At 32.3% G+C, this 18,864-nt stretch overlaps 1 protein-coding gene across 3 annotated transcripts; it reads left to right on the forward strand.

The window, feature by feature from the left end:
* Nucleotides 1–953: 953 nt before the first annotated feature.
* Nucleotides 954–18,485, forward strand: LOC138318146 (coiled-coil domain-containing protein 175-like). Of its 3 annotated transcripts, XM_069260278.1 has the most exons (26): nt 954–1,111; nt 1,377–1,462; nt 1,796–1,907; nt 2,083–2,218; nt 2,684–2,761; nt 3,026–3,080; nt 3,217–3,315; nt 3,430–3,485; nt 3,714–3,777; nt 4,043–4,152; nt 4,617–4,698; nt 4,997–5,069; nt 5,204–5,267; nt 5,629–5,739; nt 6,000–6,071; nt 7,110–7,343; nt 8,564–8,699; nt 8,992–9,123; nt 9,533–9,671; nt 10,944–11,023; nt 11,285–11,437; nt 12,625–12,727; nt 12,831–12,874; nt 14,749–14,911; nt 15,697–15,721; nt 18,164–18,356. In XM_069260278.1, exons 1-26 carry the CDS (start codon nt 1,051–1,053, stop codon nt 18,222–18,224), a joined length of 2,529 nt encoding a protein of 842 aa, XP_069116379.1. In that variant the 5' UTR covers nt 954–1,050; the 3' UTR covers nt 18,225–18,356. The 3 variants fall into 3 exon arrangements, with proteins under 3 accessions (XP_069116379.1, XP_069116378.1, XP_069116380.1); XM_069260277.1 differs by lacking the exon at nt 15,697–15,721 and having other exon boundaries at nt 18,164–18,485; XM_069260279.1 differs by lacking the exons at nt 7,110–7,343; nt 15,697–15,721 and having other exon boundaries at nt 18,164–18,482.
* Nucleotides 18,486–18,864: the final 379 nt, after the last annotated feature.

Below are 18,864 nucleotides of genomic sequence, written 5' to 3' on the forward strand. Positions count from 1 at the left end.
GAAGAAAGTATAAGGTTTACAGAATATTGAGGACATTTGCCCTTCCTTCGTCACTGCATATATAACGTACCGTTACTTCTTCTTTTTCTTCTTCTTCCAGATCTAGAGTCAGACTCAAAGGGGTGAGTGCATTTGACTCTGGGAGGTGGCATAAAATTGAATGTTGGTTACATGATTTTTTATACATATATGATGAAAACTTGTTCTTTTGTGGGTGGTAATGGCAAGGGCGGACCTGAAGGGGTTCAGGTTTGTTATGCTTGCTACTGAAGATGGTAGGGAATTCCAGTCTAAAATGGTAGAACTACTGAAAAAAAAAACCGAATATTTGTAAACAGGTCAAAATTAGGCAAATTATTTTTTTTTCAATTTATTTAATCTTTGACACATACAACTGAAAATTATCATAAGTCGTTCAAAAGGATAAAAAATAATGGAAAAAATACACACATGTACATACATGTAGATCTAGTTCAAGCTCCTGGCAGCATCTGGTGGCAAAATAGATACATGTGCGGATATGTAAACTTATCTCTCTCTGTCCCTCGAAACTGTTGATAAACTACATGATAACTTATACTATCTATATGTACATTTAAGTAATAGGGTCGTTGGGAAAATTTCGAAATGTGCTATATATGCATATACAGTAAACTCCTGGTAGAACGACTGATCAACCATGATTACCCTTCTTTAACTAATTCATGCGCTCTAGCACTGATTTTGGACATTTTGGAACTAGACTCATATTAGATTTATCACTGAAAAATCGAGGTTTGCCATCGTGCACTTTGTGTGATTTTTGTTCTTTTGTTTGAAAAAAAAACACGGCAGTAGATCTACTATCCAATGCTATACTATGAAATCATTTGAAATCTATATGTATTGTGCAATCCTTGTTGTTGGTTTTACATGTTTTGTACTCGATTATCTCCCCTGCTTGGTACTCTTTAATATGGGAGATTTAAAACGATTGACAACAAGTTTGTTTCAAGATGGCGTAGGGAACCTGTCGATAGACCGTTAGTAGCAAGAATCAAATCAGCAAATATGTCTGGAAAAAGAGAAAGCACCGAAGTTAATGCAGCAGTCGAACGACTGTTGGAATTAGGTAATGTTTAATGTCATCATTCGGTATGTAATTCTGGATACACACTTTCTCCAGTATTTTTTTGCTAGGTCAGTTTGTTTATATTGTTTAAGCCTATATAAAAAGAATGCTATCTAAGTAAATGAGATCTGAAAGTAAGATTTAGTATGAAAACAAAGAAAAATAAATTATTACATAGTAAAGAATTTAAACAGATTTATTTTATAAGTTCATATTTACACACGTGTGTACATTTATTGTATTTTTAATGTCTTTTTGTTTTCAGCTGATCGTATGAGGGGTGAGGATTTCGGCTTCAATGAAAAAGACATTCAAAACATAGACAAAGTTATAGAAGCAGTTCAGGCATTAGTAGGTTTTTTTTATTTTAAATTAAATTTCATTCACATTTCTTCATTTTTCGTTTAAAATAAGCATTTTCTTGGATCATTTCTATAAATGTATAATATTGTCTAAATCAAAAGGGACCATGTCATGTACATTGTACACACAATGTAACAAAATATTTGTAAAAAAAAATGATTATATTGTGTAAAGAATTTTTGATTTTTGAAATAGGACATTTTATTCATTTGCCTAATAGTTCTGGAATAATTTGTTGTTCCTACAAAACTGAGTCATAAGAATATCATAGAGATAATAGGTGAACACATTCCAATTTGGTTTTTTCTTTTAATATCCTAGGAGGGTGAACGTACCAGAGTCCATGATAAACTCGAAACAGAAACAATTCATGCCAGCATCTTACGCCACAAACTTCAATTCTTGCCAGGAGAAATTAAAAAAGAAATCAAAGGTAAGATATGATGTTACATAATTTACTACCTGTTTCTGAAAAGGTATTGTGATTTGACATACAATGCCAGTATACGAGAAACACTTTTCATATTTAATATTAAATTGTCATTATAACAAATGGTTTACTGGGTATTCAATATGGTGATTTTAACTTTTATGGTACATGTACTTAGCTGCTGTTGAGTCTGCCAGGCAGTCCAATGCTGATGTTCTGAGGAAGTTACAGGAACAGTTGGATGAAATCAACCGGAACACAGTCTATCTGGAGACAAGGCAGCAAGAACTGGACAAAGAAAATGCTGTTTTACAGTGAGTTGGCTGGCTTATCCTAACTTTTCAAATCTATACTAGTTGCTGATGATGTGTTTTTGTACATGCCAGCCTGTGTATTTAGAAAATACTTTATTGGTTTAGTTACTGGGTAGCTTAATCTGAATAGGCATATACATTTGTAGTTAAGTTGAGCAAGAATTGACAGTTTTTAGCATGGTATGACAGTCATATGCTTTCTATGATGTTGAAAAGGCTTTATCCAGTACAGAAAGCTCAGTAAGTTTAGATGATAGTGTCCTAAACTTGGTTATGACTGGAACAAGGATGTTCCACTTGAATTAATCATTTAATGATGTATTTTGTGAACTGTTTTCATTATTACTTAATAGTTCTGAGAATATGCAAAACAATTACAACTCTATTAAACCTGACAGATTATCTTTAATCAGTAATTCAAATTTATCATCCAGTTCATCAGCTTAACTTTGCTGTATATTCTAGTCCACAGAGGGAGCTTGTCAAAGAGCAGCATGAACAGATTATTTCACAACTTAATCAGCGCATGGCTGAAAAGGCCAGGTATTTCATACATTTTTATATGAACTATGTTTTAGATAAAAATGGTCATCTTAATATCTTGATACTATTAAACTGATTTATGTAGTAACTAATACTATGTATTTATTGTATGCATTTATAATGATGCCATTAAGAATGTTATGCCATCTTCAGATAATAATTAAATTCTGATCATTTTATTGTACAGGCACTGAGATTAATCATGTTCTATATTGTAATCATATTTAAAATGAAATTTTACAAATCTGATTTTTTTTTGTAAAGCCTACAGATCACCTTAAACGAGACAAGAGACAAAGTCCGACAGACCAACCAGGATGTAAGTTACTTTTTTGTGTACACTGTATTTCCCATTATATGGTCTTGTCTATTTCCCTACAGCTGTTCTTGTCTATTTTCCTTATTTTGATCAATTCAAAATTTCATACAGGGAAAAAAATTATTATATTTTGTAGATTGTTGACCTTGAAGATGGAATTTTACAACTGAAGGAAGACCTGATTGTGGAGAGAAAAGAAGCAAGGACAGAGAAAAAGAAACTGAAAAGGGCTGTGGTTAGTAGCATTTGTTCCTTATTTGTGTTTGAATGCTTTTCTATGATCCTACATGAAGAGAACAAAATCTGTGACTAACACCAAAACACTTCATGATGTTTTTGTATTTTACAGACTGACACTGCAGAAAAAACAAAAGACCAAAAAGTACTGAATATTGTGAAGAAAAAGTAAGTAAACCGAATCAGGATTCAAATGTGTAACACACCATCACAGTATATGTATTAAAGCTGTAAAATATCAAACAAATGTTCAAAAGTTGTTTAAACTATTTTCATATGTATTTTTGTCATTCTTGGCTTTTATTTTATGTTGATAAGAGAGAGAGAAAGAAAGAGTTTAGCAATTAGAATATCCAATAAAACTCATTATTTTACACTTAAATAATCTCTTTCTAGAGAACTGGATGTTGTCCATGAACAGCTGATGGACAGTGAGGGAAAACTTGAAGCAATAAGAAAGGTAAGTAAGATTTAATGTTCTGATCTATATATATACAACTAAAAAAAATTGAAATAATGCTATATAGGCTTTATAGTTTGTTTAAAATTCATGTATAGATATGTATCCACTCCCTCCCCCACCAACCAAAAACATTTACAAAAGAGAGAACAAAATTACTGAGCCAATATTTTGATAATAATACATTTTGGTAACTGAAAACAATATTATACTTTAATGCTATTTTCTGATTTTTTTTTATATTTTTGATCATTGATTTGTTTAGGATCTCAGAAAATATGAGACTTCAAAAGCCAAATTAGAGGGCCAAGAAAGGGCATTAAATGCTCAGCTGCAGAAACAACTCAAACTGAATGGGGAACTCCGAAACAAAGGGTAGGGAACCTGTGATATAGAGATGGACAAGAACTGTTAAGTTAAGCAATTCTTATCTTTAATCATCAGCCCATTTCATATATACTGTATATGATTTGACCTATTAAATGCCATAGGTGACCCAATGAGCTCTGGTATTTTTATCAAACTCAGAAACAGTGGGTAAGGAATCTATGATATAGAACTAGAGAATGATGCTTCAGTTTACATACAAGTTACACTACATGTATAAACATTAGCATCAACAGTTACATCATTAATCAAAGGTTCATTGCATATATTTTATTTGACTCATGATATTAGATGTCCTAGGTGACTACATGAGCCTTAATTATCTTTTATTGTTTTCTGAATTTTGGAAATAATACTTTTTTATCCTCGGTAATCCAGAAACTTTGTACGCTATAGTTAATATTTCCAACACTATGTTTCTGAGACTGATCCAAGTTTTATTTTGAATTAAGAAATGCAATAATCAAGGAAGATATGCAATCTCAACAAGATTTTGAAGAAAATGAAAAATTGTTAAGGAACAAAGTGGAAAAGGTAAGTGTAATCCCCATATTTGATGTAGTATTTTGATAATTTGATAATAGGCTTACTAGTCAGTACTGTATTAATAACATAGACATGCAAATTCAATACTATTTACTACAGAACAGAAAATACTACATTTAAGGCATGTAATTAATGATGAAATTATACTCACTTGAGAAAGTAAGTGTGCTGTTCAGTTAGCATCACAGGACATTTTCAATCTTTTTGTTGTTGTTTTTAATTTATTTTGCAATATGCTTTATTAATAACATTTACTAGGTTTAATTGACCTATTTTGATTTGATAGATGAAATATGAAATAGAAAGAGAAGATCATAAGAGTATGGAGCTACAGGGTCAGAAGATGGATTTACATTTGGGTAAGTCTTTTCATTTAGGTGCTGAACTACTGTATATAACCACAATATATAATACAATATGGTGTGTAAGGAAAAACAAGACAGAGAATAGTATTGCATTGCTGCTGTTATAACTCGTGTGTGTTACCTTTCAGATCTGGAACAGAAGATGAAAGTAAGACAGGCAGATGCTGAACGTGTAAATGACCTCAATGATGAGTAAGTACATATTTGTATATATACAGTATGTATTGTGTATATACACTGTACATGTATTTAACGAATATATAATGAAAATAAACAATACAACTGTGTTGGTATAAATTGCTACTATTATACAATGTATATTCATATCTGTTCACATGAAATATACAGGGATTTGCTGAATAAATCATAATAAGGCTAATGTAACTCCGTTATACATTGTACATTAAAAATGAGATTACCAGCCTAATATTATAGTACAATAAGACCTGACATCAATGAGAGTACAAAAGGAGAAGTTACAAGTTTCACACCACATATAGAGTCATATAGAGTAGTTTGTTCAACATGTTACTTAAACATCCTGACATTTTAGACTTCAGGCAGAGAAGCGGGCCCTGGCCATGAAGGCGGAGGAGATGGGAAGGATGCAGGCTGAGAATGTAGAGATGCACGACCAGATAGAAAACCTTGATGAGTCGCACAAGTAAGTAGGATCTGTAAGGCAGGTACAAAGATGGTTAAACAGTGGGAAAAATTAACAAAATATTGTTATTAGTACTCCACATTATGTGAAAAACTTCAGAACCAGACTTTCAGAAACTGAAATAATATACCGTGCAGCACTTATTTCAATATAAACTGGACTTTCAGGGAAATAAAAAGTATACTGTGCACTTATTTCAATATAAAAGATATATTTTATTGGAAAACATTGATCAGTTTTACATTTCTCACCTGTTTTAGGGCAGTGATGGCACAACTCAACAAGCAGATAGAGGACTATAGAGAACAGCTAGGCAAAGAGCGTAAGGAAAGGTAGACATTTAGTAAATTATTTTATTATTTCTTCACACTTTTCCTTATCTTTATGATTTAAATTTATTTTTCTTTTCTACATAGAAATATAACGGAGGAACAATGCATATGGATGTTTTGCCTTTTTCAGCGAATTTTGATTCTAGCCAGCAAGTGGTGCTTTATTGGTGAATTCCTTAACTTTTAAATTTACATCTGTTATCAAATGATGCATGATTTGTCATATAGTGGCAAAATAAAATAGCCCGAGAGAGGAGTAAAGAAGTGTAATAGATGACATAGAAGTGGAAGAGGCAATAAAAATCAATGCATATTAATGGATGTGTAAATTCTAAAATCAAAATAGCGATAAGATAGGAAAATATTGCTATAGTGAATATGTTTTGCCAGGATATAAGTAACAAAATGATGTACAACAAAGCTTCATTTTCATTTTCTCAAACTTGCGAAAGTGTGAAGACTGTTTTATTTTGATTGGTACGTTCAATTCATACAAAAACATAAAAATTATTATCAAAGACACTATTTTCATGAATATTCATGACATCTCAAAGGCTGTTAATAGTCTGAGTGAAATAGCAGTTCTACATGTTAACTCAGCATTTGAAATGATTATCTTTGAGCCCATTAGTAAAATTTATAATTTAGAAAAATATCTAACAATGACCCTTTGCAACATTTCCTAATTACCTCCATTGTAACAATTACATTTTCCCATTTTATTTCACTTTTGTTGTAGATTTTTAATAATTTGAGGATCACCAACTGCACATAAACATTTGAGCTCTGATGTTTGTTATTATGCGCAACTGTTCATGTATACTTAGTTAATATTTTGGTAGAATCTACAAAAATAAACTTCAGTGATCTCAATATTGAAGTGATGATCTGAGGAAGAATTTCATTGTTACATATATGTAGTTACAAAATATGTTTCTGTGCATTTGGTTCATTCCATGATTTCCTTTACACTTAAATGTAGGTCACTTGTAACATTGATTTCATTCTTTTTTTGTTTTGCACTTTTCTTTCACGTAGCCCTATTCCAGAACCCCCACCAGTGGTTCAACCACCCACTCCCTCCCCATCCCCTCCTCCGCCCCCACCCCCTAAACCCAAGAAACCTAAAAAGAACAAATTAGCCAATTACTACCTTCAGACTGGGAATGATCCTAAGTTTGGTCCACCTGCTGCCCCGCCCCTAATTAATGTACCCTCCCGACCCCAGCCTCCCTCTTCCTCTGATGACGACTACACTGATGATGAGGATGGGTAATTATAACATGTCACATGGTTTGACCTGAGTGTGATTAATTAATATAACTAATTGATTTGTCGGTGGTTTATAGAGAAAGTAATCAGATTGGTAATAGGGAGTGTGGTTACTGTCTATAGAACAGTGTAGACACATTATATGCTTCATGTTTACAATATAGTATTGTGTTGAATAATACATGTAAGTACATAACTACAATATATACATCATAAATAAACAGCGAGTGTTGTATTGAATTTGCCCTAGTATTACTTTTGATGAAATACACTTACAGTATTCTGTATTTGCACATTACAGAGTTATCTGCCTTTCAGGGTAGGAATTGATTGTGACGTCTTGTATTACAAGCGTAACGTCATAGTTTTCAGAGAAAATTACATGATTTGCGCTTACAAAATGATGACGTAACAATTGATTCCTACCCGCAAGGAAGCCAACTATGTGATATGGAAAGAAGGAATATTTACATATGATTGGTTTGCATGTCATTTAATAATACTATAATCATGACTGCATGACGTTTTTTATGTACAGTGAGCATAAGTGAGGTATATATGATACTTACATGTAACTTCTGAAGCTTAACATATATGTTTCTTTAGTACTTTTATAAACATACATATTATTCGCAGCGGAAAATATGCATATTATGATTATTAATTTTAACAGACCAGAACAATATGAGTTATCACGAAACTCAATCAAAATATACATGAACGCCATCAAATATTTACATGTATTTTGATTTGATAGTTCAAACATACAAAACATATGTGATGTTGAACAAACTAACATCTTAGCCCGTAGACAACTCTAACAGCATGCTGTTTGATAATGGTGTAATGTAAAATTGTATTCAAGAAACTTAGTTTTCCTTAAATGATTCTACTAAAAAAGTTTATCAGAATATTTAGTAAGCCGTTTGTGCAATCAATACCATGTGTGTATTTGTGGTTTTAAATGATAAATTGACAAAAACAAATGTTTTAATGATGATGTAAGGACACTTTTGAACAACATGCACATTTCCATTATTAAGATATATTTTTTAAAAGATTTGATTCATATATTTGAAATATATGGAGTGTAGGCTGTAATACATATTTAATTCAGAACGAGCAAATGTTTTTGTGAAAATGTTACAGTTACAGAGAGTATATTACTAGTGACATGTTTATGAACATAAAAACAATATGTCACCTGATTCTGATTGAAGGATCATGGTACAGGAACAAAAGAACAGTGTTTCAAAGAAGGTGGAGGACTTTAAGGTGGATAACCAGAAATATCTCAGTGACATGAACAAGAAGATACAAGAGGGCAAAGTTCGTCACGTGGATCTCTCTAACGAGGTAAGAGAGTAATAACCTTATTATTGAACTTGTGTAGGACAGAAAAATATTGATATGGTCTAAAGTTTTGATTTCAGAAAGTGACTTGAAATGTTAAGATACAAAATCACATTTCAGATTTAGGATTTTTTGAACTGAATTAAATGTACTACAGCAAGCATAAATATAAAGCAGGAATATATACGTTTAAGTTCGTATATTATTTAGGGTAATTTCAAACGCATATTTGTAAAATAGTTACAGGGTACTTGATGATACTTAGGTATAACAATATTTTATCTTAACCTTCTAGGGTGCAAACCTACAACGGGAGCTGAAGCTGGATGAGACAGAAATCTCCAATCTGTCCAGTGACCTCGGCGATGTGCAAAGTCGTTATGAAACAATGTACAGTAGCATGCAGGGTCGCTTAGAAATGATGGAGGTACGTTGCTGCAGTTATTAGTGATATTAGTATAAGAATATTTTATCATTTTATAATAAGAAGTATAGTAGGTGTTATGCAACAATTATCTTCTTAAAAATAGTGATGAATTATATGATTTATATCATGTCAAATACTGTGATTAATTACAGTTTATTTTAGGTTTGGACTTTGAACTTGAAATTTCAACATTAATGCACTCCCTTCCTCTGTTCATATTATTTCAAGCCATTTTAGACACTTCATTTTGAGATTCCATTTTTCCGTTTAAGTTTCCCAATTTTAACTTTGGAAAGTCTTGTAAATTCGACTACTAACATTTGGACATTAGAGTACACTTGTATTACAATTGTTTTGTTTTTTGAAGAAGAAGAACGAATAGAAATGTTTGTATTATTATCTTTTACAGTGGCAAATCGTGGAGTATGAACGTGCAATCGTTGAGAAGAAGAAGAAAATTGAAGAACAGACTCCAATATTTCATGATTTAGAAAAAGTGTTTGAAGACAGAACTAATGCTTATGATGAACTCAAAAGGGGCATAGCTAGTATGTGAAACGCTTTCTGTTCCCTGTCACATTTGTGACTGTGCACGGCCAAAAATTCATGGCACACGTTCTCAGAGAGTTTTTGAAATTTGTTTTTTATTTCATGTTTTCACACTGCATGTCTTTTTTTTTGTTGGTTTGCTAGGTTTAATATTTTACTATCAGGCAAATGCAGCAAAAAATATCTTAAAATGTTCACTTTAATCTGAACTATATCAGTTATGCATGTGGGTTTTTTTCAAATCAAATTGCATTTATTTTAAGACAAATGCTTGCATTTTTTTAAGACAAATGAAAGTTTTAAGTTCTGTGCTAAATATCTAAATTATCTTTAACACCGAAATCTCGCCAAGTCTGTGTTTTGTCATTAATCTGAACATCAAAGCTAGGGCCAGGCAAAGATGTAAATGTTGTTTTTGTGTGCATGCTCTACAGTGCTTAACATTTTGTGACGCTATTGTTATTTTGTAATTCAAAAGAAAACTCTGAGAACAGAAAGAGTATTTACTTTGCAAAATACCCAGAAATTTTTTAAATGGTTCGGGTAAATTTGCATCACAGATAGGGGGATGGTCAGCGCATCACATACAAGTCATGTTCTTCTCTATCTAATATTCCGCCTTACCCAGTTTCACAAATTAGCATAAAATTGATAAAATGTTCCAACTATCCAACTACTTTCTGTAGCAGGTGGTTAATAATATGTACCCTGTTGATGAATACTATTATTAACTCATTGATGTCTTCCCTTACGGCACAAAAATAATTCCGTTATATCTTCTATTAACTACTGATGAATCAAATTGCAGTACGGTTAATAACAGTATTCTGATGAAAGTTTACAAGAAAATACCTAAATCAGGTCATTTCAGATAATCATGAGAAATTCAGAAATCTAACCACTTTGTGATGTCATCTAAGGGAATCAGTTGTAACTTTTCATAAAAAACCAATAAGTAATGTTTGTGTTATACCTGGTTAAATCTGGTCATCAACAGGATATATATAATAGATATAAATGTGTCACACACTGATATTGTGTCTACATTAAAGTAACTGGTGTACGGTAGAGTTTGTGTGTGTGTTCTATGAATTGACTAAAACGTACGTGCGGTTTGATGAACATTGATTTTTTTGAAGAGGAGGGGGGAAACTACATAAATATGATGCTTTCAGTTTCACTGACACTTTGTGGACACTTTGTGAGGCACAAAGTGCATGTAGCTACAAAATCTCGACTTTAGTATTAAATAATATCCTCTTGTGCTATAGAGATGCGCCAGAAGAAGAGTGCTCTTGATGAACAGATACGGAAAACCTTGGATGCAAAGGATAACCTTGTCAGACCACGGGTAATTATTCTTTTTTAAAATGTCAATCCAAATTAGTTTTAACAATAATTGGTCTTTACTTTTTTCTAATTTATGTGACAATTAACAAAACACAGTAAAAATTTGTATCGTTAAGAAATTTCATTAACTGTTAGTAAAATGAGTGCTCTTTTTCAGTGTGAAGACATATGAATTATGAGTTCTTTGTTTGGAACATATTTCTTCATTTATATGAAAAACCTTGATGTATAGATGTGTAGAATTTAAAATTCATTTTTGAAGGAAAAACTGAAGGAGTCTTTGAAGACCAAACGGGCAGAATCTATAGAACAGCTCAAAAAGCATGGCGAGGAACGTCAAAAAATGGAGAGAGAAATATACCAGGCGGGATGTAAACTGAAAACAATTATCGAAGAAAACAAGAAAATTGAAGATGTGCGTATTCGATCAAACTTATTTTTGTAAGACTGGTAACTATAGGCGCACGAAAATAAAAATGGTCGCCCAGCTTCCGAAGAAAGTCAGGCCGATATACGGGTGTCAGCTGTAAACCATTTACAAGTGGGTTTTTATCTCAACACGAATGAATTTATCTCTAAACAAAGACACCACCAGACAGTTTATGAACTTACTTCTATACATTATTATTTCTTGCAGTGGCGTAGAAAGATGAAACGAAATGGGGGGACTAAAGGTCCTTAATATTTTGTAAACACCCACCCACCCCCGTGCCCACACGAGGAGATTAATTCAACACACCACCATATATATTTTATATATACTTTTTTCATATATCATTACATATAATCCTTGTACATTCTATATACAGTGGTGCGCTAACATGAAATTAATGAATACGCAAATTGGCTAAATTGTTGTGCGAGTGCCGCAGGCGAGATATTTTGGTGTTTGGGCGGCCGCGGGTCTCCCCCGGAAAAAAAGCGGTTAAGAATGACTGAGATGAGTTTTACGATGTATTTTGATGAATATGCAAGCGCCGAAGGCCCTAGATTTTGGTGGTTTTTCTACGGGTTTCCCCCAGCAAAAATATTACGATTTCGAATGGCTAAGATGAGTTTTACGATGCATTTTGATGAATTAAAGTGTTCTTAACATAATAATTTTTTCAATTTAAAGTTACCTGCATTTAGAAATGATAATTGTGAACGTTGTCATATCATTGGCACATTGGTGCGTAACTTTAAACAATAATGAATTAGACATATAAACAAATTAATCTTTTAAGAGACATTTTTTGAAATAGTAGAATCCCTTGATGGACACTTTTTAGTCAAGTTCATGTATGTTGATTGTTTACCCCCTGCGAAACGTGTTTGCAGTGGATATTGTTTTGGGCTCTGTCCGTCCGTGATCCTTTTCCGGGCTATAACTCAAAAACCATTCAACACAACTCCTTGAAACTTTCTGTATACATCAGACAAGTGCCTTAGTTGTTCCTTTTGCTATTGCGGACCTTCCCTTTTGGGAATTTTTTCCGTTACCATTGAAACTTAGTCAAAAATACGAAATTACTGTTTCCTTTTGTTTCCTGACTATAACTCCAAAACCGTTTAACTTTTTTAAATTTCATAGTTTACACGTTACTAATATACTTCTTGTAGGGATGCAAAAAATACCAAGATGACATGGACGAGCTTCAGAAACAGATGGATGAGGATGAACGTGTAAAAGAAAGGCTACAGGATACACTTGGTGAAGGAAAAGGTGAAATAACATTGCAAAGATGAAATCCTGTTTTAGGGCTGTTAGATTTCTTAGGGTACATGTCTTTAAAAATTGTTAAATGTGACATATTTTTATATTACAGTGGGCTTAATAGAGAGTTGGCAGAGCGACAGAGATATGGAGGAAGTAAGTAGAACTCACGTGTTGATTCTGTACCAATAGTACGACCCTGTTTTAACTAGTGATGTTTTGTATGACTCTATATCACTTCTCAGGTATACTTCAACATAACTAAATTGATAAGAAGTGTGTAGGGATCAGGCCTAAGCTTACTCGATGGTTGTTATATTGTTTACAAAAATACAACAAGACGGATGCATAGACACTTTTAGCAACCAGGGTTTTTGCCAGCTATTTTGGGAAAAGGACCCTGAGCAAAAATTGGGAAAATATTATCGGTGTTTTTAAAAAATTGGGAAATTATCATCATCATTTTAATTTAAGTCTGACTCAAAATATTCATTAACTATTGAGTCAGTGTTCAGTAGTAATAAAAAATGATGAATTTATCATTTTAATTATTTTTGATGCTGTATGTAATTTATATTGCATGTAAAAGATATTCCACCGCTGACAAACAGTATTTTTTCTCTATCAAAAAAAAGAGCAGATGAACTAGTATTTTTTGTACAGTTACAAAAGTTGTTTTCTGTACACCATTACCGCCATTAAAAGGTTTGAGCTTCTTCTTTTATTTTAAGATAAAAATATGAAAATAATTAATTGCATTCCAAAAAATATCTTTGGCACTATGTCATATCGAATGAAGTACTGATAGTGCATGCACCAAAAGCAAAATAAATTATTTTCTATATTATTTTTTGTGATAATTAGACATATCCATACACGATAAAAACAAATTATAGTTCAAATGATGAGTATTGTTTATGCTCTGTCGACGATGTCCAGAGCGTTCAAAATAAAATACTTGGAACGTACAAATGTAACTGATCAATGCAGAGATTAAGGCAAAATGCAAGTACATGAGGCCTATGTAAATTGTCAAAGACATTTGAAAACGAAATATACTACATGTATACATAAACCACAATATATGGATTCAAACAAAATTTTATTTACAACTGATACTTAACCAATTGAATTGCAGACGAAACCTCTGGCTCATTCCTACTGTCACTTACCACACTGAAAGTGGGCCACGTCCCAAAAATACCATATGACAGGACCCAAGATATTGTGCCTGAGGTGTTGATTAATTGGTGATTGCCATTTATAATCCTATTTTTATGTCTGGTTGATGTTTTGCGTCCGTACCCCAGTTAGTTTACCTGCGCTCTCGGCCAGCCGACTCACCTGTCATGGCCGCCATTTTTCGGGTGCGTTTGATTGCAAAGTCCAAAAAGTTGTGGGACTTCGCCACTGAAATCGGGACGCTTCCGCGAACGTAAACTATTAAGAAATGATGTTTCCCATGTGAAATGGGCTTGTACAGGACATTAGATATTGATAACTGTTACCGGAGGTATATTGAGACATCATTTGCGGTTTTAACTTCATGCTATGATTGGGAAAATAGTGACTGAATTTGGGAAAATACAGTGCTATTTTTCAATTGGGAATGGGTCCGTTTACCGGACCCTATAAAGGCCTGGCAAAAACCCTGGCAACTAAGTTATATTCAAGTACACCACAGAAGTGATATATAGACATACAAAAAGTCACTAGTTAACAACAAGATTTTAAACGATGACAGGCGTTTGTCCAATTTGAACAGCATTGAAGATCATATACCTTGTGTAAATAATCATTCGCTGAATGTTATGAAATAATTTGTATCTTCTAAAGATGCCTACCTTATTTTGAACAAACCTAAAGTATTAAACTGAGACTGAGGTAGATTCTTAATAAGGTAAGGATCCAGAAGCATTGATAAATAAGTGTATTTGATATGATCATCGAGGTATTTTAATTCAAATAAAAATCATTGATGGCCCATGGTTCTATTGTTTAATTTTCTCTTTTCTTTTGAATCATCACAGAGGTATACAGAGCGGGATCAGCTAATCGTGGATGACCTTGGAAAACTCATGCATAAGACAGAAAAGCGAAGCGAAAAGATAACAGAAATTTCAGATAATCTTGAAGGGGAGTTGGCAATGCTGGCTGGCTTTCTGGAAAATCTGGCTACACGTAGACCAAGAGGTAGGTGTTCCTATTATTGAAGTGTCGAACATACTTATATCTATGATAAAAGCAATACATTCAGATTATTTAAATGTAGTTTTTCTTACCTAGTAGTATAATTTTATGCCTTGAAAATATCACAATTTTCTTTATAGACTTTAATTCTGTGATTCTGAGGACTTCCATAGATATTTGAAGATGTTTTGTTTGATATACATATATACATGTCCAGTATATAGTTATCACCATATACATGTAGAATATAAAATGTCAAGAAAAAATGGCTTATTTCTTCAACCCGAAATGTATCTTTTTTTCTTTCATTTGAATGCAGATAAATAGTTCCTGGTAGTGATTACATTTACTTTTAATTACAAATATGAAACTATGAATTAATCTATGTATGGTTATGATAATTATCCTGAAATCATAAGTATACTTTTGGTACGAATGTGTGTATGCTTACAAATAGATAAATATTATTTATCTTCATGAACTTTCGATTCCTAAACGCAGATTACTCTCCTTTCTTTAGAATCTGTACACCTTGTCCCCTTCTAAATGTTGCACAATTCTAAATGTTGCACAACTTGTAGAATATAGTTTTCACACTATATCATACGTAAATTAATGTCATTTCTTACAATGTATTAGTGGCATATATCATGTTAACTTTCCAAGTTAAAGCTGAGTGCAATAGGTCATGGTTGGAATATATATATAATATTGTGTATATTTGTTTGTCATTGTACTAACATATAAATATACTCATCTTCATTATAACTATGATCACAACTTTATAGGCAAGAAAAAGCCAACGGAGAAGAGGTAACGTTCATCTTCGCACGTTCATTAATTTCTGTTGTTATTTTGTCAATCCACATGTCAAGGTTGACTGAGATTATTCCCGTCCCTTACTTCATGGTATAGACTGCAATGATCATATAAACTGCTACCACCAAACGCTTTATATCACTGGCCCGAAGAACCCCCAAGCTAGACACCTAATGAATGTTCGCTTATGTTTTATGTTGTCATCGTCATGATATAAAAGCATGAATCATTAGTATCACAAATATTCTAATAATAATGTGTGAATTAATAAAAAAGTAAAATGATATAGATGAAATCTATAAATTTGTAAGAAGAATAGATGATAATTGTGTTTCAAGAAATATATTTTGCTAGAATGTAAGAGATCTGCATACTGTTGGTTACAACAAAATATGCTAGTTGTTATGGGGACATTTAAACGTACAAATAAATATTATTTAACTTCTAAAGTACATGTAATCTTATTGAAGACATTACATGATAGGGTGAGTGAGCACAAAATACCTTCTGAAAATAAATTAATAAATACAAACTTGATGGCGTAAGATCACCAGACTCATCGTATTATTGAGCAATTTTATCTTGATAAGTAATAACCTACCATCAAATGGAAATTCATACCATTATTAATTATAAATTCAGCTTTGTATTTGAAATTCAGATTCGCGTATGGCAAAACCTTGATGTGTGGTTTTATTATACTTTTTCATTGATCATTTTTTACTATCTTTGTTGCGTTTTCATATATGGAAATACCTTTTGATACCTTGGTATTGGATTATAGTACATGTATTACATTGATTAATGATTTTTGTCCAAAATGACACCAATGATGATATATTCGTCCTTTTTATATTCTTATTTTATGCACGAATACATTCACTATATTTACTTATTAAGTAACATGAGTTCTAAAGAAAACACGAATATTTTTATCATTTCCTCAACTGAAGTATATATGTATTCCTTTATTTCCACTCCTAGATTGGTGATGGTCTCCTTTTGAGGGAAATCATAATTTCATATATAATGTTATTTGAGCATCTTTGTCGCAAACAATATGTGTATGTATTGTATCTGTGTGTAAATTTTGTGTAAATCCTTCCCAACCCTATCAACAAATTCAGTTATGCGGAGTCTCATTGAGAATGTATGTATATCGTGTAGATAGTTACAAGATATATTTCTTTTTTACCTTCACGTAAGTTGTAACCAGAATTTGGTGGAGGAGGCATTAAGTAAAATTCTATATAACCAAGAATCATCTTCAAAAGCAGTGTGAATATGTACGGATAGTATTGGAATTAACCAGAAATTACAACTGTATGTAATATACTATGAACTATTTTTGTTATCATATTCAATTCATCCTCTAGCAAAATAGTTTGATATTTGCATTTGTTTGTTACATGTAAATGTTTAAGTTACTCTAATTGTGCAAATAAACCATGTAGCATGTAAATATAATTTCTAAATCATCGATTTGTCGAAACGATCTTTCAACCAGAGTATAGTTCAATGCTATAAGATGGTGGCATTTATTTTAATTTTTTTTTCATTTTATGTTTCATTTGTTTTGCTTTTAATATTTTTAAAAACAGGTTGAGCATACATTCCATTCCACGTCTTTAAGTATATTGAAATACAAAGGAGAAAGGTTAAATTTGCTCGCGATCATATAGATATTATTGCACTGACACAAATAACTCATGCTAGTTGAAAAAAGCGTCACAATGCTTGTAACCTTCACTGATAATGGTGGCAATGTTGCATAGTGTAATATCGACTTACTAGTATCGTTTTGCATGCTAGTGTCATCCAACGAAGCAGTGGGCGTTTCATTGACATGAGTTTGCTCTTTAAATTTGTTGACATCGAATTCCGTCAACCAACAATGATGAAAAAATTCATTTTACGGATAGTGGTAATGCTATTTTTATTAGTGTTATTTTCGGGTTCAGCTAGTATTATTGATCTATGCTATAAATGATTTTAGGTTGAGTAGTTTTTTGTTTTTGTTTTGTCAAAGTTAATAATGCCAGGTAAGATATACATACACTAAAATGTGTATATTTTTATTGATATTATACGTGTACCATTATTCTGGGGTTTTTCTACGTATTCATTTATAAAGATACATTGTAGGAAAAAATAATTTTATCAGCTTATAAATGAGATATGGATGCAAGGTAAGCTTATTTCAATGAGAAAAAGCCCCTATAAGTTGTGATGTGAATTTTCGATATTTGAATAGATTTTTTGTCTTTAATTGTATTGACATTTGTTTCTTTTTCAGTTTCATTTAAACAAAGGCGTGTTATTTATGCACTTCCAATATGTAAATATGATATGGCTTTTTTGAAGTTAGACATCACCACTTTTGTTCATCTGTTTTGGATACTTTCAAACAGTAGATATAATTCTATATTATTCCAGACACCCCCGTAAGCAGAACAAGGTCTTCTCGTTCAATCCATCTAGCAAGGCAAGGAACTGAAATATCCACTCAACTCAATACACCAATACCCCCTATTCCGATGTCAGCGAAGAAGAAACGAGACTTACAATCACCAAGGAAATATATTCAAGATGGCCGTGTATCACAGCAAGACGTCAAAAGTGGACGAGTCTCGCGACAAGTCAGCGCTCGAAGCGTCGTTGTGATTGATGGGTGACAATCTCAATTTTACAAAACAAGCTGTGTAAATAATTTACATTGATTCACTGTGATATATATTTATTATAAATTAAAAATATTTTGAAATGATAATTCCCTTTGTTATGTTTATAGGTCATAAAAGTTGATAACGCAGCACGTTGTAACATGCTAATAGACGTATATTATAGTCCATAGATCAGTGAACTCACTGCTACTTCAATTTCTCTACTAGTCAATATCGGTCCCTGTAAAAGCAAGATAACAAAAAAATGACACGATAGCATATATTCTACGGAAAACATCAGCATCATCACGAATCGCAACAGTATAAACTTTTGAAAATACACCAATTTTACTCTAAACAAAGCAACAACATACTATGGTATGGGGTAACTTATTATTATGCGATGCATTCAACTCTATCAACTAGATCTATATGTGTGATAAAACAACAAGGACCTAAATATAGTTTCTGTAG

Source organism: Argopecten irradians, chromosome 3 (assembly GCF_041381155.1).
Source record: "Argopecten irradians isolate NY chromosome 3, Ai_NY, whole genome shotgun sequence".
Taxonomy (NCBI): Eukaryota; Metazoa; Mollusca; class Bivalvia; order Pectinida; family Pectinidae; genus Argopecten; species Argopecten irradians.

Bases quoted from the DNA above. Each gene is read 5' to 3' on its own strand.
- LOC138318146 (XM_069260277.1), top strand. From the start codon at position 1,051: ATGTCTGGAAAAAGAGAAAGCACCGAAGTTAATGCAGCAGTCGAACGA. The intron at 3,486-3,713 runs GTAAGTAAACCG...ATCTCTTTCTAG, and splicing joins CTGAATATTGTGAAGAAAAA to AGAACTGGATGTTGTCCATG. The intron at 4,699-4,996 runs GTAAGTGTAATC...TTGATTTGATAG, and splicing joins TAAGGAACAAAGTGGAAAAG to ATGAAATATGAAATAGAAAG.